Source organism: Triturus cristatus, chromosome 12 (genome assembly GCF_964204655.1).
Source record: "Triturus cristatus chromosome 12, aTriCri1.1, whole genome shotgun sequence".
Taxonomy (NCBI): domain Eukaryota; kingdom Metazoa; phylum Chordata; class Amphibia; order Caudata; family Salamandridae; genus Triturus; species Triturus cristatus.
In genome coordinates, this window is record NC_140595.1 from 5,236,658 (window position 1) to 5,263,751 (window position 27,094).

The 27,094-nt window shown below is 49.6% G+C and overlaps 2 protein-coding genes across 2 annotated transcripts in view; one reads left to right on the forward strand and one right to left on the reverse strand.

Annotated features, from left to right (window-relative positions):
* LOC146772140 (uncharacterized) overlaps positions 1-27,094 on the forward strand; it is a 306,827-nt gene that overhangs the window by 184,190 nt on the left and 95,543 nt on the right. Inside the window, exon 7 of the mRNA XM_085638602.1 lies at positions 7,023-7,075. Coding sequence (XP_085494728.1) covers positions 7,023-7,075 — 53 coding nt within the window. The remainder of the gene's footprint in view (positions 1-7,022; positions 7,076-27,094) is intronic.
* Positions 24,969-27,042, reverse strand: LOC146772142 (cold-inducible RNA-binding protein B-like). The gene is made up of 5 exons (XM_085638595.1): positions 26,990-27,042; positions 26,169-26,279; positions 25,827-26,051; positions 25,545-25,673; positions 24,969-25,464 (listed from the first exon to the last, which is right to left on the reverse strand). The coding sequence occupies exons 2-4, from the start codon at positions 26,269-26,271 to the stop codon at positions 25,546-25,548; spliced, it is 456 nt and encodes a 151-aa protein (XP_085494721.1). The 5' UTR covers positions 26,272-26,279; positions 26,990-27,042; the 3' UTR covers positions 24,969-25,464; position 25,545.

A 27,094-nucleotide genomic window follows, 5' to 3' on the forward strand; every position in this document is an offset into this window, starting at 1 on the left:
TACATTTTTGTTCCCTTCCTCTCGAGACTCTTGCAAGACTGCTCCAATCACCTTCTCTGCTGGAATGATAGCCTAATCTTTAACCTCTTCCAAAACTCCTTCTGTTCCCAATCTGGACAAGGCGTCTGCCTTACCATTTTGTGAACCAGGTCGATACGTTATGATGAAATCATAATCAGCAAAGTACAAGGACCATCGCAATTGCCTTGGTGTTAATGTTCTGGATGACTTCAAAAATTTCAAATTCCTATGATCTGTATAAACGGTGACCACATGTCTTGCTCCCATCAAATAGTGTCTCCATTCTTTAAAGGCGTCTGTAATGGCCAACAGCTCTTTTTCCGTTATGGTATAGTTTACCTCCACTGCTGTCAATTTCCTAGAACGGAAAGCCACCGGATGCAACTGTCCTGTAGATTTGTGCCTTTGAGACAACACTCCTCCCAGTGCCTGATTGGAAGCGTCAGTTTCCACAAAGAAAGGTTCTGTGGGATCTGGATGAAGTAAGATCGGCGCAGTTGTGAAATCTTTCTTTAATTGAATGAACGCCTCCTCTGCTTCCTTCGTCCAGTCAAATTGAGTTCCTTTCTTCAATAATCTGGTAATGGGTATCAACTTTTTGGAAAAATCTTGAATAAACCTCCTATAGAAGTTCGCAAATCCAATGAAACTTTGAATTTCTTTCACGGTTTTACGGGTTTCCCAATCTATGACTGCCTTGATATGTTCATCCATGGTTATTCCGCTTGGTGCTAGCACAAAGCCCAAAAACTCCACTGTGGTTACATTGAAGGCACATTTCTCTAACTTGACAAACAAGCAGTTTTCTCACAATCTTTGTAAGACCTTCTTAACATGTTCCGTATGTTCATCCTCTGTGTCTGAATAAATTAGTATATCATCAATATATACTATAACATTCCGATCAATGAACTCTTTCAGTACATCATTAATGAAATGTTGAAAGGCGGCTGGAGCGTTGCACAAACCATATGGCATTACTTGATATTCATAAAGCCCATGCTTGGTTCTGAATGCCGTCTTCCATTCATCTCCTTCACGAATTCTGACAAGATGGTAAGCTCCTCTCAAATCTAATTTAGTATAGACTCTTGCTCCTTACACCTGATCCAACAGCACTGATATGAGGGGCAAAGGATATCGATTTTTTATGGTTATTCGATTGATAGCTCTATAATCAATGCAAGTTCTCAATTCTCCATTCTTCTTTAGAATAAAAAATAGTGGAGATGAGACAGGAGATTGGGACGGTCTAATGAATCCATTCTCAAGATATCTTTGTATATACTTCTTCAGGTGCTCATCTTCTCGCTCAGTCAAGGCGTATATTCTACTGCATGGTAGATTGGATCCAGGTTCCAGATCTATTTTACAATCATAATCCCTATGCGGAGGAAGTCTTTCGGCCTCCACCTGTTCTCAGGACACCCCCGCGCGGCCACCAGCTGTAGCGTGTGCGTTCCTCCCCGCTGCTGCCCTCAGCCTCACTGAGCCCGCCCCGACGACCCCGCCCCCCGCTGTAGTAGCGTGATTGTGTTCGATCAATGACTGCATATTTCCTTCATTGTTTGGCCTCATTCTGTACTGTTTACACATTGTTGTTGGCTGTTTTAATATTGTTTTCCACATTGTTGTTCTGTGCCGTTTCCCTCTCTGCCCCCTGTGCCCCCCGCCCCGCTCTCCGCTTCCCGCCGCCGTGCGTGTGGCCACGCCCCCTTTTTCCTTCTGTACCCTCTCCGCTCCCGCCTCCCGGCTGCTCCTCCCTCCCTCCCACTTCGCCATAAATGGTGACCGCGCGTACGCGCAGCGTTAACGTGCAGCGGGCGCGCCGATTGTGCGCCGAAGGCGCGCCAAAGGTAAGCCCGTCTGCGCCCGTCTATGCCTGGACCGCGCCCAGCTCCAGGACCCCTGGCCCCCGCAGACACCAGCCCACCCGCCGGACCTACGACGCCACCGAACTCAACGCACTCAACACCGGCCGGATCCCTGGATGCTTCCGAGCCACCCCGAGGCGCTCCCACGGACCCTTCAGCTGCCACTCCTGCAAGTTCACCTGCATCCGGACCTGCACCGCACCCACCAAGCCGAGAACCAGCAGCAACCACCTGAATTGCATCCTGCTCAACACCCGCTCCGTCCACAGACACGCCGTCGAGCTCTGGAACCTCCTTGACACAACATCAAGAGACGTCGCCTTCCTCACGGAAACCTGGATGAACGCCTCCTCAGCGCCCGACATCGCCATCCCAGACGGTTACAAGATCATCTGGAGGGCCCGCGGCAACCAGACCGGAGGAGGCATCGCCATCATCCACAGGAACACCATCCGCATCACGAGCAACTCCGACGACACCCTCACAACCGCCGAACACCTGCACTTCCAGATCCACACCGACCCCAGGACCACCCTCAGAGGCACCCTCATCTACAGACCCCCGGGTCCACGCACACAATTCAGTGAAGACATCGCCGACTTCATCAGCCCGCACGCCCTCCCCTCCGCTGACTACATCCTCCTCTGGGACCTCAACTTCCACTTGGAGAACAACAACGACCGCAACACCGCCACCCTGCTGGACAACCTCGCCACCCTCGGTCTCAAGCAGCTGGTGACCACCCCCACCCACTACGCCGGACACACACTCGACCCCGTCTTCTCCTCCAGCAAGGACATCACCTTCAGCCACGCCACCGGACTCCACTGGACGGACCACAGCTGCGTCCACTTTAGCTACATAAAGAACACGATCCACCACCACCAGCATCTCAGCCAACCAGCTCACCGCTTCCCTGAGCCGGGACCCCCCCGCCAGCTCAGCGAACCCCAGCCAGACCGCCAACAACCTCACGAAGTGGATCAGCAACTGCGCAGACGACCTCGCCCCGCTGAGGACCCCGCCCAGCAGACCCGGCAGCAAGAAAGCACCATGGTTCACCGACGAACTCAAGAGCTCCAAGAGGAACTGCCGAACCCTCGAAAGAGCCTGGCGCAGAGACCCAACACCAGACAACATGACCACCCTCAAGCTCGCCACTCGAAAACACAACCAACTGATCCACACCACCAAGAAAACCGCATTCAAGGAACGACTGGACAACAACGCCCACAACAGCAAGGAACTCTTCAACATCGTCAAAGAGCTCTCCAACCCCAGCGCCGGAAACAACGACATCACCCCATCACAAGACCTCTGCAACTCCCTCGCCTCCTACTTCCACAACAAGATCGCGGACATACACAACAGCTTCAGCACACAGCCAGCGCACCGCACGACAGCACCGGCCCCCCCCACCACCACCCTCTGCGCCTGGGCCCCGTTCGACACCGAGGAAACCCTACGCACGATGAATTCCATCCACTCCGGATCGCCAACCGTCCCCTGCCCTCACCACGTCTTCAACAAGGCCGACTCCGTCATCGCGCCCCACCTGCGGGACATCATCAACACCTCCTTCAACACCGCGACCTTCCCGGAGAGCTGGAAGCATGCCGAACTTAGCGCTCTACTGAAGAAACCAGCAGTGGACCCCACCGAACTCAAAAACTACCGCCCCATCTCGCTCCTCCCGTTTCCGGCGAAAGTCATCGAGAAGACAGTCAACAAGCAGCTGGCCGCCTTCCTCGAGACGAATGGTTCCCTCGACTACTCGCAGTCCGGCTTCCGGGCCAACCACAGCACCGAGACCGCCCTCATCGCAGCCACTGACGACATCCGAGCCCTGCTCAACAACGGGGAAACAGCGGCCCTCATCCTCCTGGACCTCTCGGCGGCAATCGACACTGTCTGCCACCGCACCCTAGAGCAGCGCCTCAGCAACGTTGGAATCCAAGAGAAGGCACTAGAATGGATCATCTCCTTCCTCACCGGAAGGACACAGAGAGTTCGCCTCCCCCGTTCAGATCAGAAGCCACCAAAGTCATCTGCGGCGTTCCTCAAGGCTCCTCGCTCAGCCCCACCCTCTTCAATGTCTACATGAGCCCCCTTGCGGCCATCGCACGCCAACACAACCTCAACATCATCTCTTACGCTGACGACACCCAGCTGATCCTTTCCCTCACCAACGACCCCGCCACCGCCAGAGCTAACCTACACGAGGGGATGAAAGACGTAGCCGAGTGGATGAAGAACAGCCGCCTGAAACTGAACTCAGACAAGACGGAAGTCCTCATCCTAGGATCTTCGCCCTCCGCCTGGGACGACTCCTGGTGGCCCCCTGCCCTGGGCAGCACACCCAAACCAACAGACCACGCACGCAACCTGGGCTTCATCCTGGACTCCTCCCTCTCCATGACCAGACAAGTCAACGCCGTCTCCTCTTCTTGCTTTAACATGCTGCGCATGCTACGTAAGATCTTCCGGTGGATCCCCACCGAGACCAGGAAGACGGTCACCCATGCCCTCGTCACCAGCCGACTGGACAACGGCAACTCCCTCTACGCCGGAACCACTATCAGACTCCAGAAGAGACTTCAGCGAATCCAGAACGCCTCAGCAAGACTCATTCTGGACATCCCCCGACACGGCCACATCTCCGGATACCTGAGAGACCTGCACTAGCTCCCGGTCAACAAGAGAATCACGTTCCGACTCCTCACCCATGCACACAAAGCCCTACACAACCAAGGCCCAAGATACCTCAACAACCGGGTCAACTTCTACACTCCCACACGCCAGCTTCGATCAACCAACCACGCCCTCGCCGCCGTCCCCCGCATCCGAAGAGCCACCACAGGAGGAAGATCCTTCTCCTACCTCGCCGCCAAGACGTGGAACTCCCTCCCGACCCACCTCCGCCTGACCCAAGACCACCTCGCTTTCAGAAAGCAGCTCAAGACCTGGCTGTTTGATCAGTAGCGGACCCCCCCTCCCCAAGCGCCTTGAGACCCTCCGGGTGAGTAGCGCGCTATATAAATGCTGTGATTGATTGATTGATTAAACACATCCTGAAATTCATTGTATTCTTCTGGTAGTTTTGTCGTACTTATCACACAAATAGTCGTCTCCTTCTCACTCAAATGAAATGACGGTGATTTCTCTTGGTTTCTTTTACATTCCTTATGACAATTCGCCTTGCAATACTTAGAATTCAAGGCTATTGATCAAGCCTCCCAATCGATTGTTGGATTATGCTCCGTGAGCCAAGGGAGGCCTAGTATTAATTGAAATTGTGGGGCATCTATTAAGTTGAACTGCAGAATCTCTAAATGCCCTTCTTCAGATTCCAACTCTACTGGCTCAGTATGACTCACAATGGGTCCCGATGAAAGATTTGTTCCATCGACAGCTCGCACAGCTTCACTCTTTTCTTTCTTGATAGCCTTCAATCCGATCTTTTCAGCGAATTTAAGATCACAAAAGTTGCTCGTAGCTCCAGAGTCAATCATGACGGTTACTTGTGTCAGCATCTTTTCCCTGAACCGTAAGGTCCTCATTAGCACCAGATGGGGGGATGTTGATTGTAGGGTATTTGCCAAAGTATGAACTTCTGGAGTTGTCTTTGCTTCTGCAACCACCAATCCAACTCCATTTACTGGTGGTGCGAGGCGTTTTCCGGCGGTGATTGCTTGGGTTTCTTGGGACAATTACGAACGAAATGCCCACCGTTTTTATTCTTCGCCTCTCCTTTTCTTCTTTAGATAGAGGCCCTCGAATAGTTCCGATTTGCATTGGTTCTCCACTCTTGAATGAGTACATTTCCTTGCTTCCTTCTACTCTGACTCTATCAAATCTAGGAACACTGGGACGATAATCCTTTTTTCTCTCTCCTCTTCTTTCACTTTGGCGGAATTCTATTTCTAAAACCAGATCTATTAGTGCTGAAATCTCGGTGGGTCTATTTGGCACCTGCGCCAAGGCATCTTTTAATTCATCTTTTAACCCACGATAGAACACTGCAGCTCGTTTGTTCTCTGGCCATTCAGTTTCCACAATCAACTTATTGAATTGGGCCAAATAGGCAACCAAATCTCGATTGCCTTGTTTAATTTCCAATAACTCATTTTCTGTTGCTTGGGAGACCCTTCGTCTGTCAAATATTCAAAGAAATTCTTTTTTAAACTCATCCAAATCATATAATATTGGATTATTTCTGGTCACCAGAGGCATTGACCAAGACGCAGCGTCCCCGCTTAAGTACGACAAAATAAATACCACACAAGACTGCGCATCAGGGAAAACCGCTGGACGGCACATGAAGTGTAAAGTGCATTGTGTCAGGAACACCTGAGCCTTCTGGGGGTCTCCGCCAAAACGCTCAGGAGGTGCCAAAGGAATTACCGGGGACAGAGAATGAATAACTTGAGTAGTTATCTTGGGTTGGGGAACTGTATTTTCACTAAGATTCCCTTCAAGTGGAGCTGAATATTTAAAACTGGGACTGGATACTAAACTACTCACTTTTTGGGCTAAATCTGTAGTTTCTTTTTTAAGTTCCCTATTCCCTTCGCGAACTGTTATTAACTCCCTTTGTATTCCTTCTAAGATTTCTCCAAGCTTCTTTAAATCCAAACCTTCCGCCATTCTGCTCAGGTGCTATTTAACTCGTGGGCACTTCACTCTGTCAAACCACGCTCGATTCAATGCACAGGAGCAGAATGTCGCAAGTTCCCAATGCCTCACCAGGGTTCTTCGGCAACCCGCAAGCTGTAGCGTGTATGCCAAACAAACCCCATGGGGGAAAGGGGATGGGACAGAGAAGAGACAGTCACACTGCTGCTAATCTTTTCCTCAGCTTATGGATCTTCCTTCTTGTCTTCTTCTGGCTAACAAGAGTTCTTTTAGACTGTAAGATAAATGACACTAATTAATTTATATCCTATCTGCTAGCCTTCCTTTCTAACTTAATCTAAATTGTTCACCTACCCCATCTTGGTGTGACCCTTGCCTCTCTTCTATTTGTATTTTTTCTTGCTTCTGTTTGCTGTAACTAAAGGTTAAAAATATATGTTAATTCTTGATGGTTGTTTTCTCCCTTTCTTAATTGTATCTTTTCTTTTACAGCTTCCTCACCTATTCTGGGCTACAGCAGTGGCGTATAATTGGATTCTGTGTTGGTAAGTGTCACTTTAATTTAGTCTTGCTTCACCTTACTTGAGGTATTACATTTCTGTGTTTGTTAGTTCTTTTTCTCGGTATTTTTACTGCTATAATAACTTGTGTTAAACTGTTACTAAACTCCTTCCTATGTATCTTCCACCAGCCGGTATATATCTCAATAATATTCTGTCAGCATAGATTCTCATTTGGCAAATGTAAACTGCAAGCGCGGCAACAGGGTAACTCGCAACTAGTGCTGACTCTGCTGTTACTCTCTCTCTCAGAATGACTATGCGGTTTAACTAGTGTTCGCTCTAAGCCTCTCGGTGTTCTAATTACCAAAAGCGCATGAACGCACAGTCGACTCTATTAACAATCCTTATGCATGACTCCCAATGCTTCTTTCGGAACAGTCTTACCGCGCTTCACAGCCGTCTGCACAGGAATTCCAGACTTGCCCAATAACACAGTAGTTTTTTGCGCGACGAAGTAGTTTTCCCTAACTAACTTTCGCGGCGCTCCTCAAATGCAGCTTCTCTCCTCCTCAGTTCTCAGGTGAAGTGCGCCACAGCACGGGCGCTTCACCTGGATCTTCATAATTGGTAGCGAGCGCTAGAGTGCTAACTTGCTGACGTGACTGTGGATTATCGGCGGCCATCTTAGAATCTGAATTTGCCTGTAATTTGTATTGCCCCTTAGCCTTCCTGATTCTTCTTCTGGTTTTAACCACAACAGCGTTCACTGACAGCCTTTTCCTGACTAGAGGTCTGACAGCCCTGACAGTGCATTATAACCTCGCGGTTCATGCTAACTTTAGAATGGCTGCATGGAAACATGGTCGTGTTTGGTGTCAAACACTTTGGAATGCTACCCTGCGCCAGTCCTGGCGGCGGGGGTAGAATTCCACCCTTCTAGATGTAGAAGACATGTACACACTGACATAACCGGTAATAGTTTAAAAGAGCCCTACCATCAAAAAATGGAAGCTGCAGCCACAGACACAGGACTGACCTCCTGCTGCTGGACAAAACTCCGGCAGGGGAGGCCTGGTCAATAGGTTTCCTGTCACAGGGAGGTGTAACCACCTCCCAGACAGGCTTTATTGTATTGGGGCTGGGTGGGTGCATTCAGAGAACGCTTTTCAGACAGTGTTGGGCGCACACATGGTGTCCCTGGGCAAACCCCACTTCAAACCGGTTGCAGGGGCGCTCAGCACCTGCTCGTGCGCGAAAGTGGACAAAGGGAAAGGGCTGTCACCACCCCTCTCCTCAGACCCTCCCATAAGTGGGTCCACAGAGTATGTCCAACCCCCTATCTTAGTATAAGTATGAGACCCCTGGAGAGACGCATCTGTTACAATGGTGTGAGTCAGTATCTCCTTATGGAATGGAATCCCTTTGAGGAGATTCTCCGGTGAACACCACCACTTCAGGGATTGTAGAGCGTGTTGAGACAGTTGGATCCTGTCCTCCCAGCTCCCTCGTCTCTGCTCCCATCGATCCTCCAGACATTCCTGCAATGGCCTCATCTGGAGGCGTGCATGTGGAGTGAGAAAGATACAAGAGGCCATCGACCCCAGGAGAGAGGACACCGTCCTCACTGTCGGTGATGGAATGGACATGAGTCTGAGCTTTCCGAAGGATCGATAAGCGTCGCTCCTCCGAAGAACACACGCTTGCCTTGAGAGTATCGATGGAGGATCCCGAGTACTGCAGACACTGAACAGGAGTCGGGACAGATTTGGATATGTTGATGCGCATACCCAATTGGTTCAAAAGAGCAGCTGCCCTGTTGAAATGTAGCTGCGCCTCCTGGAACGTGGATGCTTTGATCAGCCAGTCGTCCAGGTACGGGTAAACAAACGCCTTGTTCTTTCTCAGGTGCGCTGCCATCACCGCCATGCACTTTGAAAAAGTCCTGGGAGCAGACTTCAGGCCGAACGGAAGTACTGTATACTGATAGTGGTTGGAAACGCAGGAACTTCCAATGCTTCTGGGCAATGGGGACATGGAAGTACACGTCCTGCAGATCTATGGCGCAGAGCCTCGATGCAGCGGAGGATAAATCTGGTGCAGGGACAGCATACAGAACTTTTCTCTGTGAACCCATTTGTTTGCTTGCCGCAAATCCAGAATGGGCCTGAACTCGTTTTTGTACTTTTTCCGCACAAGAAAGAACCTTGAGTATAGACCCTTTCCTCTTAGAGATGGAGGAACAGACTATCGCCCTTTTTGTTAACAGGGTATCGGCCTCCGCTTGGAGTTCGCGTAGCAGGTATTGTGAGCGAACTGGTGGAATAGCTGAAGGAGGGCTGATAAAGCGTAGACTGTATCTATTGCAAACAATATTCAGCACCCACTTGTCCTGAGTAATTTGTCTCCACCCGCGACAGGCAAGGGCCCAAAACATTTTTTGATAGGGAATGTTGATGTCGCCTCACTACGTCGCGGGTACTTGGGCCTCCCACATAAGTGAAGCACCATTTTTATCGGGAGACCTGGGGGAACGCTGGGTGGTGGGAAATTTGTGTGAGCCCGGTGATCCCACAACTTTCCCACACAAAAAATATATGAAAAAAGTAATTTTTTCAGCTAAAATTGAGGTTTGCAGGGGATTCTGGGTAAGGAAACGTTGGGGGATCCACGCAAGCCATACCTCCCTGGAAGCCCCTGAGTGTCTAGTTTTCAGAAATGTGTGGATTTGGTAGGTTTCCATAGATAGCTGCCAAACCCCGGGCCAAAAACTCGTGACCCCCCCCATGCAAAACTAGGTTGGTTTGTGATAGGTAATTTTGATGTCGCCTCAATAGGTTTTTGGCCCTTGCCTGTTGCGGGTCCTTGACCTACCCACGCAAGTGAGGTACCATTTTTGTCGGGAGACCTGGGGGAACGCTACGTGGGATCAAATTTGGGGTTCTACCCAGGTCCAGAACTTTGCAACACAGAAATTTGCTTAAAAAGTGAATTTTTAGGCAAAATTTGAGGTTTCCAGGGGATTCTGGGTAGGAGAATTATGGGGGACCCAAGCAAGCAATACTTTGCTGGACTCCCCCGGGTGTCTAGTTTCAATAATTGTTTGGGTTTGGAAGTTTTCCAAGATGGTCGCCGAGCCCGGGGACAAAAACCCAGGTGACCCCCCTTGCAAAACCAGGTTGTTTTGTGATAGGTCATTTTGATGTTGCCTCAATAGGTTTTTGGCCCTTGCCTGTTGCGGGTCCTTGACCTACCCACTCAAGTGAGGTACCATTTTTGTCGGGAGACCTGGGGAAACGCTGGGTGTGAGGAAATTTGTGGATCCACGTAGATTCCAGAACTTTCCCACACAGAACTTTGAGAAAAAAGAGAATTTTTCAGCTAAATTTGAGGTTTGCAGGAGATTGTAGGCAGGAAAACGTTAGGGGACCCATGCAAGCCATACCTCGCTGGACTCCCCCAGGTGTCTCGTTTTCAGAAATGTGTGGGTTTGGTAGGTTTCCCTATGTGCCGGCTGCGCTAGGGCCCAAAATCCACAGGTAGGCATATTGCTAAAAACAACTCCGTGCCTAGTCGGCTTTCTGCCACCAAGGGGGGAATTGGGGGGAGGGGGTTGCCCCAAAGAGGGGCAGAAACACTGGCTATTTTTGGGGAGGTGAGGGCATTGGTATGCCCATTCTGAGCAGCCCCCACCCCCACGCATAAAAAAAGCCAGCGTAATCGTTGGCGTCTAGTGGGCTTTTTGCCCCCCCAGGGTGGCAGATTGAGGGGACAGGAAGGCTGTAATTTTTATAGAGATGGGGTGGGGGCATCAGCATGTCCATTTTGGGCAACCCCCACCCTAATTCAAATTTGCCCCAAAATATTCCCTGGTGTCTAGTGGGATTTTTGCCGCCCCGGCAGGGGATATTGGAGGCACTTTGAATTGGTAGTGTTGGCCGTCCACTACAAATCTGAGGTACTTCCTGTGAGCGTTGTGCACTGGAATGTGGAAATAAGCGTCTTTTAGGTCCAAAGTGGTGAGGAAGTCGTTTTGGGAAAGTTGCGGAAGTACCTGCTAAAGCGTCACCATATGAAAGTGGTCTGAGTGTATGTATTTGTTTAGGGACCGAAGGTCTAGGATGGGCCGTAGAGTCTCGTCCCTTTTTGGTATGAGAAAATATAGGGAGTAGACCCCCATATTTTGTTGGTTGGTAGGAACGTGTTCTATTGCCTTTTTGTCTAGGAGGGAGATTACCTCCTGCTTGAGTGGCAGCAGATGTTCTGGTGCCATTGGGCGTTGCCTGGGTGGAGTGTTTGGGGGAGTAGATATTAGTTCTAGGCAGTAGCCTGACCGAATTATTTGTGTTAGCCATTTGTCTGAGGTGATGGTAGTCCAGACCGGAAGGAAATGTTGGAGTCTGCCCCCGCCCGGAGTGTGATGGTCTGGGGGAAGTGGAGGGAAGTCATTGGGTAGGCGCAGTGGCAGAGCTGGCGGTGTTTGTTTTGCCTCTGCCTTTGTTATTGTTGCCCCTGTAGCCGCCTCTTTGGTAACCCCTTGTAAAGGTGGACTGAGTAGGGGATTTGTATGAAGTGGAAGCGGTGTCTGAGGAGTAGCCTCTGGCTGTGCTCCGAAAGGAAGAGCGGCGAAAGGAGCGTCTGGGAGGGTGAGATTGTAAGGCTCCCATAGATTTTGCCGTGTCAGTGTCCTTTTTCATTTTCTCTAGGGCGTCATCCACTTTGGGGCCAAACAGATGTTCCTGGTCAAAGGGATGGTTGAGGATGGAGGCTTGTACCTCCGGTTTAAAACCGGATATCCGTAGCAAGGCATGGCGACGGAGGAGGACACTAGTATTGATGGCCCTAGAGGCTGTGTCTGCTGCATCTAAGGCACAACGTATGGAGGGGTTAGTAATTGTTTTGCCCTCCTGAATTAGCTCATTGGCCCTAGCTTTGTATTTATCAGGGAGATGGTGCATTATGGCTTCTAACTCGTCATAATGGGCCCTGTCATACCTCGCTAGTAGTGCTTGTGTATTGGCGATACGCCATATATTGGCCACTTGAGATGCAGTACGCTTGCCTGATGCGTCCAAGAGTTTAGACTCTTTGTCAGGTGGTGGTGCGTCACCTGACGCCTGGGAGTTAGCCCTTTTCCGTGCTGTGGATACTACCAGGATATCTAGTGGTGCTGGCCCTCTGATGTAGGAGGGATCTGTTGGGGAAGCTTTATATTTCTTCTCAATGCGCGGGTTAATGACCCTGGCCCTGACTGGGTCCTTAAAGATCTCCGGCGCATGTTTTATAACACCTTTAAGCATAGGCAATATGGAGGTGGTCCTATGTGTGGTGTCAAATGTATCTAGGAGGAAATCCTCCTCCACTGGGTTGGTATGTAAATCTACCCCGTGGTAGTGTGTCGCCCTTTGCAGTAAATGGTTGAACCCCAAGGAGTCTTCTGGTGGAGAAGGTCTGGAAGGGTAAAGATAGTCTTGTGGGACGTTATGGACATCAGGGATATTATAATCGTCCCATGGGTCTGGGGATCCTGTGGGAGTGGGGCCCCCTGTAAGTATATCTTGGGGTACGTCCCCTATGTCATCATAGACATCATCATTATCATCATCTGAAGAGGGGGTGGGGGAATGATGAGGTGGGGGGAGGCGGTGGAGGGGGTGGAGGAGGTAGCAAAGGCATTCTGAAAGGGGAGGTAGCAGAGTCCTTCCTCTTTGGAGGTGGAGCTGGGGCAGGCTTTTCCAGCTGTCTCTTTTTGATGCTGAGCATCAAATGTCCGGTTTTAGGGTCCTTGATCAATGTCTTTTGTAATGGATCAGGTGTAAAAAGTTCTTCCGAGGGTGGTTTGTCCGTCGGCGCTGAAGGCATCGGGGCCGTCAGTTTTCTTGTTTTAGAGTCTGCGCTAGTCCGCTGTTTGGAACTATGCGGCCTGGAAGCGGCTGTCTGTTTACTCGGTGCCGAGATGGTTTTCGGCTTCGAGATATCGGTGTCGGTGGCCTTGTGTTTTTTGCTCGGTTCAGGGGATGGTGTCGGTACCGAGGAGCTGGAGCTGGTTTGCGGCGCAGAGTGTTTCGATATGGAGCTCGGTGCAGCGGAGGAGGCCATTTTCTTTTTCAGCGTCGGTGCGCACAGACGGTGAGCTGGCTCGAGCCCGAGCCGCCGGAAGGCTTAATAGGCTTCTTTACCGGTCCCGGAGGTGCGGTGTGGGAAGCAGTGTCTTTGGTCTTGCCTAGGCCTGGAGGTGAAGGCGTGACCGAAGCCTTTTTCGGTGGCGTCGAGGGTGTCGGGTGGACTTCAGTACTCACGACCCTCTGTGCCGGAGTGATGTCCTCCACAAATGAATCGTCGGCTTCGAAGGCGCTGACGAGGCCCTCGTCGGTCTGTTGTCCTTCTGGAGCGTTGACGCCTTCCCCAAAGATCGCGATCGACAACAATACCACGAATTGGGGTGAGGATTGCACGTCGATAGAACTGGAAACTGTTCGGAACCGGAGCGCGAAGATCACATCCGAGCCTGATGGCGGACAAAAAAAATCTGAGGATGGAGCCGAAGCCCATGCGTAATACGATCCAAAGGAGGAGTCACATACCTCGTGTCTTCCAAAGACTTTCCAAGAGGAAAAACAACTGCAAACATCCAGGCCCAACACCAGATGGCGATCTATGCACAGTGTGTAATCTGCAGCTCATATGCCTCGAACGTAACATTTTTCATCTGTAAGAGACATATTTTGGTTATAGATTCCATACCTTAGAATTACCCACAGGGGTCAGACTGAAGTCCGCGATTTTTCATTAGCAGTGCACCTGATTTTTGGCTATCGACTACATGCACATCGTTGGCGTCGCGATCACTGGAATGACGTTGCAGTGCCTTGTGCTTCGACCTACTGAACATCCTGAAGACTTGGATGAGGTGTGGTGGCTCTGGCAGCGGTGTTGAGACCTTCCTCTCAACCAGGACTTAGAGCAACGCGGAGCCGGTTACTGGACACTCAACACCTTTTGAGACCACTACCGCAAAGACTTAGGATTCATGACCCGGCAGTCAGAGCATGACTTTAGATCGTGCAACAGACACCTGAGGCAAATGAGAAGGGGGCCTGTCACCTTCATCAGGCAATTATAGGCCAGCACGGCTAGAACCTGGACCGACAATGGGACATCCCTCGTACACCAGGATTCATGGACTTAACAAAAGTCGAAAAGAGGTAAGTCAAAAAGTGACTATAAAGGGGTAGCTGTCTCCAGATCTGTGCATGGCTGGCATGGAAAAAAGAATAAACTGCCCTTCGCGCCAAGGGACGGCATCTAAATAGGCACCCCCACGTCATTCCGACGATCGTAACGCCAACGGCGGACACGGACTTGACCGTCACATACCGACGAACAGGGGTACTACTTATGATAAATCTCCAGATATGACGTCTGTGGGTAATTTTAAGGTATGGAATCTGTAACTAATAGTCTCATTGAGATAGTAATTATTTGAGCAGTACTGTCAGTACTAAAGAAACATGTTCTCAGTGAAGTGAAACGAGTTATTCTGATTCATTGAAACTATTTTCACAACTTGTTTACGGTCCTCACGTTTAATATTTTGTGCTACACTGAAACTATTTTTCCAACTTCTTTACTGTAATATCGGCATTTATGGTACTTATTATAAAATGTATTTAAAATGTATTTTTGATATGCAGAATAAAAGTTTGTACTTGAGCGGAAATTATTTTGAAAACATTCAAAAAAGTAAATAAATACGGTGTCACTATGTATTGTTTTAAGTGCTTTATTTAAAATATGCAGGAACATGGTCCCTTTCATTGTCATGACGCACAAAGCCAGACAAGAATGGACAGTGCAACTCAAGCGCTGGAGGTGTTTTGGGGGCGGGTAGACACAAGGTGGTGTATAATGTGAAATATCTGGTGGCGGTACCACTGTGCGCTGAGTGGGCAAGGGCAGATCAAATGATGGATTGCATGGGCCTTCACTATGAGAATAGCCTGGAGGAGGACCAGGCCTTGTGCAGTGATTTGATAGATAAGGCATAGCAGAGGAGGAGGCAGCAAGGGGCATGAAGGTCCATGGGTGATTGAGGCTGGGTTTGTTAATCCGTGTCCACCTACTGTATTGCAGGCATAAGGCCCAGTACCAACCAGATCCCCTTACTTTGTCTCCCCCCCGTTATGTTGTCATTTGGGGTGGAGGGTGGGAATGGAAAGGAGTAAACTACACGTCTACAGATGTACTGGTATGTCCAGGACACTGGATCAAGCACGGAGGAACGAAGGTCAGATACAAAAGAAGAAGGTACACAAAAGAAGGAGACTGCACAAAAAGGACGGAGGATCTTGTACACAAACAGGTAAGTCAGCAGGAGAACAACAAGGGGACAAGGCTAAAAACACTGTAAGTGACGCTGTGGAACAAATTGCGATAAGGGGTACAAAGATAGTCAAAATAGCGGAGTTCAAATAAAGAAAGAAGTTGAAAAAGTTCATACATGGTGACAAAGACGCTGCGGGAACACTATCTGCTGTCCACCACAGAAAAGATCTTGCAGGAATTATGTCACCACCAGCCAAACCCTAGTCCACACACACTGCCAACCAAGAATAGGCCTGTATAAGCTCCCATCTGACATAGGGGGTACACAAACCAACGGGGAGCAGAAATACTATCTGCTCCCAATCACCGCCAGCCAAACCCTAGTCAACGCACACTGCCAACCAAGATTAGGCCTGTATAAGCTCCCATCTGACATAGGGGGTCAGAAAGCACTGATGCGCGTAAGGGGAGCACAGGCAGATAGGAGAGCAGCAACAGACAGAACCTGTATGTATCAGCTCCCCGCTGACATAGAGGGTACACAGATCGAAAGGGGTACACAGATAAAACACCGGCAGCAGGGGGTGGGCTCCCCTCCATCCAAGAAGGCATGCGGGGGTCCCGGGTGGGACCGGGGCCCTAAACACCCAGGAGCCAGCACCAGGGGCCCAGGCCCCAACCAAGGGCACGAGCGGCTGGGGGTGGGCTCCCCGAGTCGCACTTTCTCACCTGGGGCTCTGGGACCCCACCGAGGCCCAGGAAACGAGCAAAGCGCCAGACGGGAGATGGCGGCTCTCCCCGGCACAGCAGGAGAGCCGCTGCTATGATATTCATAAGCAGGAGCACTAAGCACCCCATAATGCCTTGCCAGGCATTTGGAAGTCTGTCTTTTTGGTTCCTGGTGGCCCTACCAGAGGAGGGGGGGTCATCCTTTAGTGTGAAACGGTGCTGGGGGAGCTGCTGGAGAAGCGCAGCCACCCCCCCAGCACGAAGGAGTCCCACCCTAGGTGTCCTGGGGACTTAAAAGAAACAAAACAATCCATCAAGGGCTCAGCTAAGATTGCATTACCTCCTAGGCTGGAACTTTTTTGTTCTACAGCTGTGGGTGCATTAAGAAGTGCATCATGGAGTGAAGGGCTGAGTTGGGGATGTCTGGCGAAGGGCATTCCCTGGAGGTGAAGAGGTGTAATTGCACTGAAATGCATTTACTAATGTGTTTAATGTGAAGTACCTGTAAGATAATGTCTGGCTGTATAGACGTAATCCTGTGATGCCTTTAGGGGCTGTAATTGCAATGCATTCTAATGATCCACAAATGTGCCGAGTACTGTCATTCTAAAGTGTGCTTAAATATGGATTCTTGCTGCTGCACTTTGGTGAAGACCCCAGACTGCTAGTCCTTAAGAGGTGCATACTTTATGGTCAGAAGGAGATGCTCAATCAGGGTCATATGTCACCAAGGTAGGAGTACCCATTTTTAATGCTTGTTGAGGTAATGGGGTGGGTCGCCACTGGGATGGTGCCAGTGCGCACGGCCCACGCCCCAGGTTATGTTCAACTAATTGCATTGGGGGCAAGATGATGTGCATACATGTAAGTGGTAGTACTAGACCCCACCCCCCTGCGGGAGGAGTGGAGATGTTATGCAAAGTAATTCCAGCAGCTTATGTATATTTGTAAATTGGTGCATAGTATTGAGTAGTGTGTGTGTTTAATAAATGTACTCTTTACTTTTATAAAGCAAAGTACATATTGGACAATCAATTGAGTGTTATTTTTGCGCACCTGCAAATGGCGATTACTAGCCCACACCACCTCCCTTGAGTAAGCCTCAGACTGCTCTGCAACGCTACCCTCAGAGTCAGGCGCTGCAATTGGGTGTTTGGTTCCCAGTAAAGGACAAATGTAGTCATGTTATTTGTGCAGGCCTCACAGATGCTGCCTCGTTTTCCAACATGGAGAAAATGATTAAATACATGGTCTGTACTAATGTAGCCACAATGCACGGAAGCCAAGCATTGTATCTTTATGGAGATGAAGTAACTTATTTGTGCTAATCTTCTACCCCAGGGTTGTAATTTGCAGTTGTCATTTTTTCCAAAACTGTCTTTTCAGCCCGATCTAGTTCTCAATCAGGAATCTCCTCATCTTGGGGATTCCGATTGAGAGAATCTGAAAAGTAAACCTTCAGGAATGTGCTCTGCTGTCAAAATGATTCTCCTGTATTAAGTTGGTGATTCTGCCATGAACTGTCTAGACCTACCCTACTATAACCTTGTCTGCTTTCTATCAAAGTCTAATTTTCATGTGTATTTCTGTTTTTGAAAACCGCTAACAAAACAAATTAAAGCGTCCAGGTGTGAGTTTCCACCAAGCACCTCAGAAAACTATATCTTTGTTATGGCTGAAACCTAATTCTGTTTTCAAAACTTTAAAGACACTACCCAGGATCCAGACTAGATGCCAGGTCAATGCCAAGCCTGTGAATTTGTAGCAGCCCCATGCTGTAAAAGCACAGAAATACAAATTATTTTCAATCCTCACTCGGAGAATCCACAAACCAGTTTAAATGCTTAGGTGCCAACCATGTGAATGTAAACATCTGGGAGTGGTTGAATGGACTCGAATACATGATCAAAGGATATAAATGAGATGAAAAGCAACAATTATGTATTAGTAGAGAGGATGTAATTATCAATTAACAAAACCATTACCAACAGTATGGGAAGGGCTGCCAATATACACAATCCTCACCAGGGTTTTTCATTTTTGCCTCAAACACTTTACTACACACCTCATGGTCAGCTGATGCAGTAGTCACCAGCACCTCCTTGCCTTTTTGATTGGACTAGACCTATCTAGACACTGTAGGGCAGAGGTCTTCAACCTGTGGGGCGCAACCCCCGGTGGGGAGCCTGGAGTCATGGAAAGGGGGCGCACATTTCCAGGCCTCAATTATGAAAATGGGCTTTTCCTTTTGGAAAAAAACAACTGTACGGAAAATGCTTCTGCTGAAGTGGAGTCTCCTGTGCTGTGAAGAAAGAGGCCGGGCACACAGGTAACAATCCTTGACACCAGAGGGCCTGCTTGGCTGAATGAAATGCAGCGACGCGTTAATCTACAAATGTAAAGGGCGCTTGGGAGCGGTCATCAATCCAAGCATTGTGATTGCAAAGATTTGGGTTTTTTCAGTGGTAGTAGGAAGAGGTAATACCTGGGCTGCGTAGTTGTGCTTTTAATTGTAACTGTATTTACACAGTGCTTAGTAACCCTGAGGAGGGTTGAAGGGACAGTTATGCCAAAAAAATGAAATTGCTTTACTTATGTACTGCTATTACTAAAATCGACATTTTGGAAGCTCCGTGGGCATTTTAATATGAGCAGACAGCACAGAATAAAAATCGAAAGCCAGTGAGATCTAGTTCAAGTTTGTTAATAGTTGTGGGGTCGCATTTGGTGCACGAATCATTGCACAGTTTATTTTCTATTACACACCCTAGCACTTTGTCTTTTGGGTCCTAACCCATTTATTTTCTTTTACACACCTTTCTTTGGAGTGGTGGTAGCTGATGATGAGATCTTGAGGTAGCAGGAGAGTACCTTCCTGCTTTATCCTCCCTGGTGTTGCTACCGTGAGGCACCATCACTCCACTTTCACAATTTTTTCACTACAATTTTTTTCACCACAGCAGGGTGTGAGGCACAAGCCAGGGGCTACAGAGATAGTTTTCACTCCGTATGAAATTCCTTTTTCTTGCCTTTATTGGTGATTCATACCTATAGCAGTATAGATGGCGTAACCACTTGCTTTATAGATTGTCTAAAAATACATGACCACTTTAATAGGTGTATGAGCTGTGTTTTCACCGTGTGAACAGGTCATTTATTGTATACAAAGCTCCGTTTTATCCCAAAATTTTATAAAATAATGACGCTCATTCAGTGCTTTCTGTCAAAGGCTGTGACCTTGTAGCACAAAAAATACACAAGTCACTATTGTCCACTGCAACAACCAAATGTAAATCTGTGGCTCTCTAGTTAGACAAAGACCTTTGCATTAACTAACAAAGGTTTCATAATGTACTACAGTGCATTTCCCACTGAGTAAAATCTTTTTTAAATGTATTTTTCATTTACCCATTATTTTATATGTAGCTACCTAATCGGTAGTTTAAAAAAAAAAACACTATTTGGGGTTTATTTATAAGACGCTTGTGCTGCTGGAGTGTCACTTTTACATGCAGCGACGCAGTCCCCAAGGGAGGCTTTGCACAGCCTCATCGATATGTATGTGTTGCCTTACTCTGTGTCAAGTAGGCGTTCAATGGGCATTGCACTGGGTGTGCCCACCTAACTCCCATGGATTTTGACGCTGCCCCAGATTTACAAAGCCATGTAAACCCGGGGCGGCACCAAAACCTTACGTCTCCCCACAGCAGGCACAACGGGGAGAAATATTTTCATTTCTCCTCATTATTTCCACTTTGTGCGTGCTGCAATGCAGCACAAACAGAAAGAGGAAAACCCCTCTCAGGATTGTTTATTTGCAGGAATTTACTCCTTTCACAAAAACCATCCTGCCTATGTTGGCGCTAGACAAAAATGTGTCCACATGCAGGGAAGAAAGGACAGGATGCACCATATGTCAAATACGGTGCATTCCTGCCCCTTCACATTGGTGTAGGGCAGCGCAGCATGCAGTACTGCCCTACGCCAATTCCTCATCAGTGAGGCCCTTTGTTTTTCCATACCTTTGACTACGCCCTCACAATCACTAACCTTTGCTAAACACAGTTTAATATTATTTCCCCACTGTAAAAACGATTTGCTGTGGGAATTGCAGGCATTTATGGTTGTCGATAGCGGCCCAAGCAAAGACTCCCCCAACCTTACCCTATGGGAGTGTGGGTCTCAAAGAGCGGGACAGTACAACTTGACAGAATGCCCGTGAAGATGTAGAGAACATTTTTTTAGCTTCCCCTCTCATAAATCACCAGCTTAAATAAGATTATAATTAGGCATATGGAGGCAGGCTGAGGCATGGAAAGCAGCCTTTCAATACATTGTCAAACTCTGGGTATAAATAGGGACTGAGTTAGAAAGAAAAAAGCAAAGGTTGGCAGAAGAGTGCCCTCGCAAGCTCTTAGCACGCTTGGTGTAATCATTTAAAGGGTGGCATAAATTGCACAACTGCTTACGAACAGAAGACAAGGGCAGCCTTTCTCTACGTTAACATGGCTGGGCGACGTTGGACAACTAAACATTGTAACCACAGTGCTTCATAAAAAGTTTACAGCAACTGGACAAAGGCAGTGATGATGGCAACCCTGATCACAGCGTATTATCCAGCCTGGAAAAGAGGGCGAAGAACAGGCAATGTGTCGGGTCTGCAAAGAGCAACAAACGGCATATGCATGCACCCTGCTTGCACCGCCACCCTTTTGAATGACTGGAAGGCGGTCACGACAGGGGTGGGTCGCCAGGGGCCAAGCTGGCCGGTTTTGAACCACTGTATAAAACTGGAAACTGTGCTCTGGTTAATCATTTTTCAAAAATAGGTTTGAGGCCTTGGATTATGCAGCTGAAGGGCTGGGAGGTGATTAGGCTGCAACATGCCTGGTACATCTGAATGTACAGTTAACAGGTGCACGGTGATTCCATCTGGTCGCTTAGGCTTCTAGACAAAGCACAAAACCTTTTTTCAGTGATAAAGGCAGCACTAATCTTAGTACTATAATATCTGCTTTTAATGTTGACAGCACATGGCTATATTAACCATTGTAGCAAAGTTCACTGCACATACACATATTTTACAATGTATCACCATTTTGTAATTTGAGAGGTTTATTTGTAACACAATGAAAGGGTTTTTAATAATCAAGCAGTCTTACAATTGGTACAGCCAAACGTGTTCGTCTGTAGTACAAGGGGTACCCAGGGCATGGAGGTTAAGAGTGCCCCCAGAGACTTCTACACTTGTGCCACACAAGTGGCCATGGCCCTCAATCCCACACTGCAGACTAGAAGGGCAGTTCAAACGAACTTTTGACATGGTGATGGCAAAGCACATTACCTTTTTAATAGGTTACCCCTAAGGTAGGTCCAACAAGCCCCAAGGAAGGATGTTTAGCTTGAAAAGGTAACATGTACTTTTCACATGTTCCAGCAGTAAAAACTAACTTGTTTTTTACTGTGGAAAAGCTAGTAACTTAATTGTCAGGTACAGCCGCAGGCACCTCAGCCCTGCTAACTTCGGAACGGAAATACTAAAGTTGGTAGACTGCCACTAGGGACAGGAAAGGGGAGGCCATCTGTCAAACTGGTTTCACAGGGCTGCGTACACCCCTTGGTAACCACACCTGAGTTGGCCTAGATTATTCGTGGCACACAGGAGGTTCTGCCATCTTGGGAGTGGGCAGAAGTGTAACCTGGGATAGTCAGAAGCCACATTTCACAGGATGGGGTCACAAAGAGGGGGGGGATTATGGTACTCCACTGACCAACAGCATCCTACTCCGAGGGCAATTAAGGCGAATAACATTGAAAGCATCAAGGGAGGGCCGCCCAGTGAAGCATGTCAGCAGCAAGGCGAGGCTGAAGCATAGTGGGCTGCGTCTGCTGTCTAGCAGAGGGACCCTGCCTACCATGTCCTTCAAGAGTTTCAGCCCAGCCAAGAGACGAACGGGTGATCTGTAGCAAAGTGGCAACTGCACTTCTGCCAGCGCTTAGTGGACTTCAAGGGGGCATGGGCCTTTGTGAGCAAAGGTGTAACCACAGCAACACCCCGACAACAGCAAAGCATCTGCAGCTCCCGCTGAGCTTCTTCAGCGCTTGCATCAGGACCACGCAAATAGAAAAACCAATGAACGCCTAAAGATCTCAGCAACGGACTTTTACAACTTTACAAGTTGAGGGAACAGTTTGAGGACCTTGCTATTCCCCGCGTGGCTTTGATCAGTCAAGTGTGTTTTACAGCTAGCATAAAGTTTAAAATGACAATTTACAGTGCGAAATTTGTTGGACTTGCCAATGGGTTGGGCAAATGCTCCAATTATATCTTAAATTCTACATCTTTGGGATCCTCCCGTGCGTCTTTTTAGTTGTGGCATATAAACTAACTTCAGCAGATGATTTACACCCGTTTCTGTGTGTAGGGCTCTGCTCCAAGCCACAGCTACCCAGGGTCGAGCTGAAGGTTTGGCAGTCAGGGGGTTATCAATTGTCAAAGTAGTGTCCGAGTCATGTAGCCCCTTTGGGTTGTGAGCAGCTTGGTATGCCACAGGAGGGGTTTGGCCACGCTGTAAGTGGGCAGAATAGTGCATCCTAGGCTAGCCAGGTGCCACACCAAAGAGGATACCAGGTAGCCAATTTACTACCAACTGTTAACTACCCAAAGTGCTTTTTGAGCATAAAGTAAACCACCCAGATCTGGACTGAAAGGGCTGCCCTACTCGAGAGGCTGCACCGACATGGCCTGCCTCTGCTGGCAGGCATAGAAAGGACTGTTTTGCCTGGCTCAAGGCAGCAGTGCCACAACAGCTTAATCCTGCCGATAGCCCCGGTCTGCATCACCGACTAACACCAGAAACCGATATTCAAAGTTGCAGCCAAGATAATTGGACCTGGACGACTTGAGCGTAACTGGCCGCCCAGAAGGACTTCATACCCAGGAGGATTTGGCAGCACTTCAGTATTGGGCGCCTGCTAGCCCTGTGCGGACTGGACTTCTACCAGGACCTAGATGACTTGATATCAAACGGTTTGCCAAGAAAGCATCGCCCTGCTCGAGAAGAACCCCCCCCCCCTCAATCAACTGATTCACATCCACAGAATCCTGTACCCACGATAGAGTTTATAGCAGTGACAAGTGCCTGGAAGTTGTATTATCTGGCTCCGGGGAAATTACTTGCAGGCCATTCAGCCGAGCAATTAGCACACTAAACTAGACGTGTTGGGGGCTCCCTGTTACGAACTTGCCCGTTTGTTTAGAGCGGAATGGTCTTGTAGAGATCACAGAAATGGTCAGTGACGCACGGTTTTAGGATGACAATTGCCTTAGTACGGCTGCAACAAGCTATCCGCACCGGTTCCCGAGAGACCCTCTAACGGACACGACGCCCCTATACACCCTTACTCCACCGCTGGCAGGCCAGAAGAATTGAGTCATGCTTGTGGATGACGGTTTGCTTGATAAAATGTTTCCTTGAAAAAATAAAGGCCATGTTTCAAAGGGGGGGCGGGGGATTGTAAAGGGGTTGCACCCTGCAGTTTCAGACTCGCGGAGCTAGATAGGCTTCGGTTACCCACCTACATCACCATTTGCACACCTTCAAGGCTAGTCTCGTCCTATTGCGGCAATCTTAACACTGCTCAGTCTCCAGCCCAGCTGAACACCCAACAACCCACCGATCATCATACATCCTAATGTTATCCAACCACTAAGTAACTCGTTAAAGCCCCTTTGAGCGCAATACTACATAAATACAAGAACGAGGGCCTGTACCAACCAGGATTGGAAAACCAGCGGCGAGCACAGCAGCTCTCCACCGTAGACATCGGTTCGCCGCAGTGACATGACCAGGAGAGGGTGCGAGGAAAGCATTGGGGGCAGGCACAGGAGGGCAGCTAATGCTGCAACTCGACAATCTACCCAAGGCAGGCTGGAAGAGGTGCACTAGTCAAGCCAAACACTAGGATTAAGGGCTACACGTCAACTCTTACCATGGAGGTACTCGGTGTAGGTCACCATCTCAACAGTACACGACAAACTCGTCATGTGTACCTTTAATGAACGCATACACCCTCGACTTTTACTTCTGCCAATGTGAGGTGGCATGGGGATAGAATACAATCCTCACATGCCAGTTGGAAGGATTTAGTTACACCATCGAGCGAGCTCGGCTTTTGTAACACCCGAAGGGTCGAGGTAATCTCAGCGATGGGGACAGAGGACTGGCAAAATGCGCCACGAGGCCAAGAAAAGTTCCTATACAGTTAACTGGCAATGAGTCACTGCAATGGGCGAATTACACGTTCCCCCACCCCCAAACGTCCTGCAGCCGCGGAGGTCAGCCAAATGCCTCTAAATAGCTCCTGTTATGTGGTACCCGCGACTCGTGCCCACGAAGCGTCACCTCTCCCAAATTAGGTGCAGCGCCCCAACCAATTCAATACGACGGCTTCTGGTGCCAGCTGCTGCTGAAGCCTCTAATGCCCTCAAGTGGCAAAGGTTATGTAATTTTAGGGCGACTACCTGCCACCGCTTAGTTGCACAGCGAGGTTCGCGAGGGCCCCCTGTCTAAAGTGGGGGGCACATGCTATGCTCGCAGTCAGAAGGTAGCATCGTGGGGAGCCACCATGGTCCCATGGAGTAAAAGCTGAACCCGGGGCGTGCATTGGTGGCACGCCTGTGCGGGTCTGCAGGACATGTCGCAGATATCAACGCTCTTAACGAGCTCTTGCACAATGTTACTCAAAGTACATCCCCTAAACCCAAGCACGCACACACATGACCCCCCACCACAACTACTCTGCGAACAGTTAAAGAAAATACATGTGCAAACCTCACTCCAAGGCTGAAAACCAGTGGCGAAAAAAGAAAGGGAAATCACTGTCACTTGTAATCCAGACCGTCTTTAATAGGGCTTCATGAAGCCAAAAACAATTGGGTACACAATATTCCTAACCACTTCGAACACTGAATATGCATTTCTTCCAGTAAAAAAAGGACATTAAGAACCTTTCACGGAAAGCTTCAAGAATCAGAGGCGTTACTTTACAGTAAAACAAGGTCTTTCGGCTGCTCCAGGGAGGTACCCACGGCCGTGGTGTACCCCGCTACTCTAAGGAATGTTAACACGTGAAGTCTATAATGCACTTTTCAGAAGATTCCACAGCTTGCTTAGTTCCCGCTCAAGTAAACGTTGCATTTCTGAAGAATGGACCAGCTCGTGAAGGGCACGGACAAAAACAACTCAAGATTCTATGCTGGGCATCGGACTGGTCGACAAGTGCAGGATGGAGGTGCAGTGAACCAATCCTCGATGCTCCAAAAAAGTCTTTTATAAATACAGCCATTGAAAGAGGTCGAGGCGATGCGGTGCCTGAAACTGGAAGCAAAAAAAGGTCACGATATGAAGCTCAACCTGCACTCAGCGGCTAGAAGTGCGGATCGTGGCTCACAACTTACATTAGTTGTCGTAATAGGATCCGCCGGATCTGTCATATCCGCCGCTCCTGCCACCACCGCCGCCGCCTCCGTAGTAGTCTCGGGAGCCACCTCCGTATCCGCCGCTCCTTCCGTAGCTGTCTCCACCTCCTGGGGGGGCACAAGTACAACACGTTAGTACTGCTCACATGCTTACTGACCGAGACTAGACCCCTCTAGGAAACACCATAGCACCCCTTATGTACAGTACAGTGAGGTGCCTAGGCACCCTCCCCCCGAAAGGGGACCGGGACCAGCACCCACCTCGAGAGTATCCGCGGCCGCCGCCGGATCCTCCTCTGTATCCACCGCCGCCACCACCGCGGCCTCCCCCGGAGGACTTGCCGGCCAGGTCGACGCGGATCTGCCGTCCGTCCAGGTTCTCTCCGTTCATGCCATGCAGCGCGTCCTTCGCGTCATCGGGGTTCCTGAAGGTGACGAAGCCGAAGCCCCGGGATCTGCCGGTCTCTCGGTCCTTGACCACGACGGCTGCAGAAAGAGAAGAGCGTTAAAGGTCTGCATAATAGGGGGCACGGGAAAGCAGCAACAAAAAAGGTAAAGCCTCCACCCACGACCCCCCCCCCCCCCCAGCAGGCTCACACTTACCTTCGCTCACTTCTCCGTATTTGCAGAAGGCCTGCTCCATGCTATGCTCGTTGGTGTCGAAGCTCAAGCCCCCGACGAACAGCTTCCCTTCATCAGAAGACATGGTTGATTCTGCGGGGGGAGAAGAGAGTACAGGTTGGAGCCGGGGTCCCCGCTTGCAGCATGGGCGCGCGCGCACACTAGAGGCCGCAGTGCGCGAGAGCAGAGGCCTGGGAAGGGGGGGTGCGGGCCGCCATCTTGGAGTCAGACGGCCAGGCAGCGCAGTCTGCCGCCAGCAGCCATCTTAAGCTTTCATCATGCCGGGACTGACGCAGTCGGCCTCCCCCCCCCCTTTCAACCCACCCGACGAGGAAAACCCAAGATGGAGGAGCCACCCCGACGAACCCGCCCCAAGATGGCGGCCGGCGCGGAATGGCCCGGCGTACAAATCAAAACATAGATGCTAACAATAAACCCAGGAGGCTTCGAGCAGCGGCACACGAGTCCGTCAAGGAGGGCCCTCAGTTTAAGAGATGGAGAGGGATCCGCTGATGGGCCTCGACAGACACCCTCTTGGCAACAAGAGCCCCAGAACCCATCTTTCTCACCGTTTCAAAACCTCCCCGGATAGACTCCGTCCTAAGCAACCGATCATCGCCCCCTCCCCAATCCTCGCCCCCTCCCCAATCCTCGAACCTACCGAGCCCGTATCACCGCAGCTATACCAGTGCGGAAAGAGAGCTGCCTCTGCCGATAACCAGGGTCTCCTACTCAGCGCCCCCAGCACAGCCCACACTCTCCGCGGGCCCAAGACCCCTCCCGAAGCACCCAGGCCTCCTTACCGGATTCAGAACACGGAAGCCAAGTCAAGCTGTGGAATCTCAGGAAGTGAAGGACCGAGCAGTCGCGCGCTGCCCTTTTATAGGCCGATCCAGGCCACGCCTCGT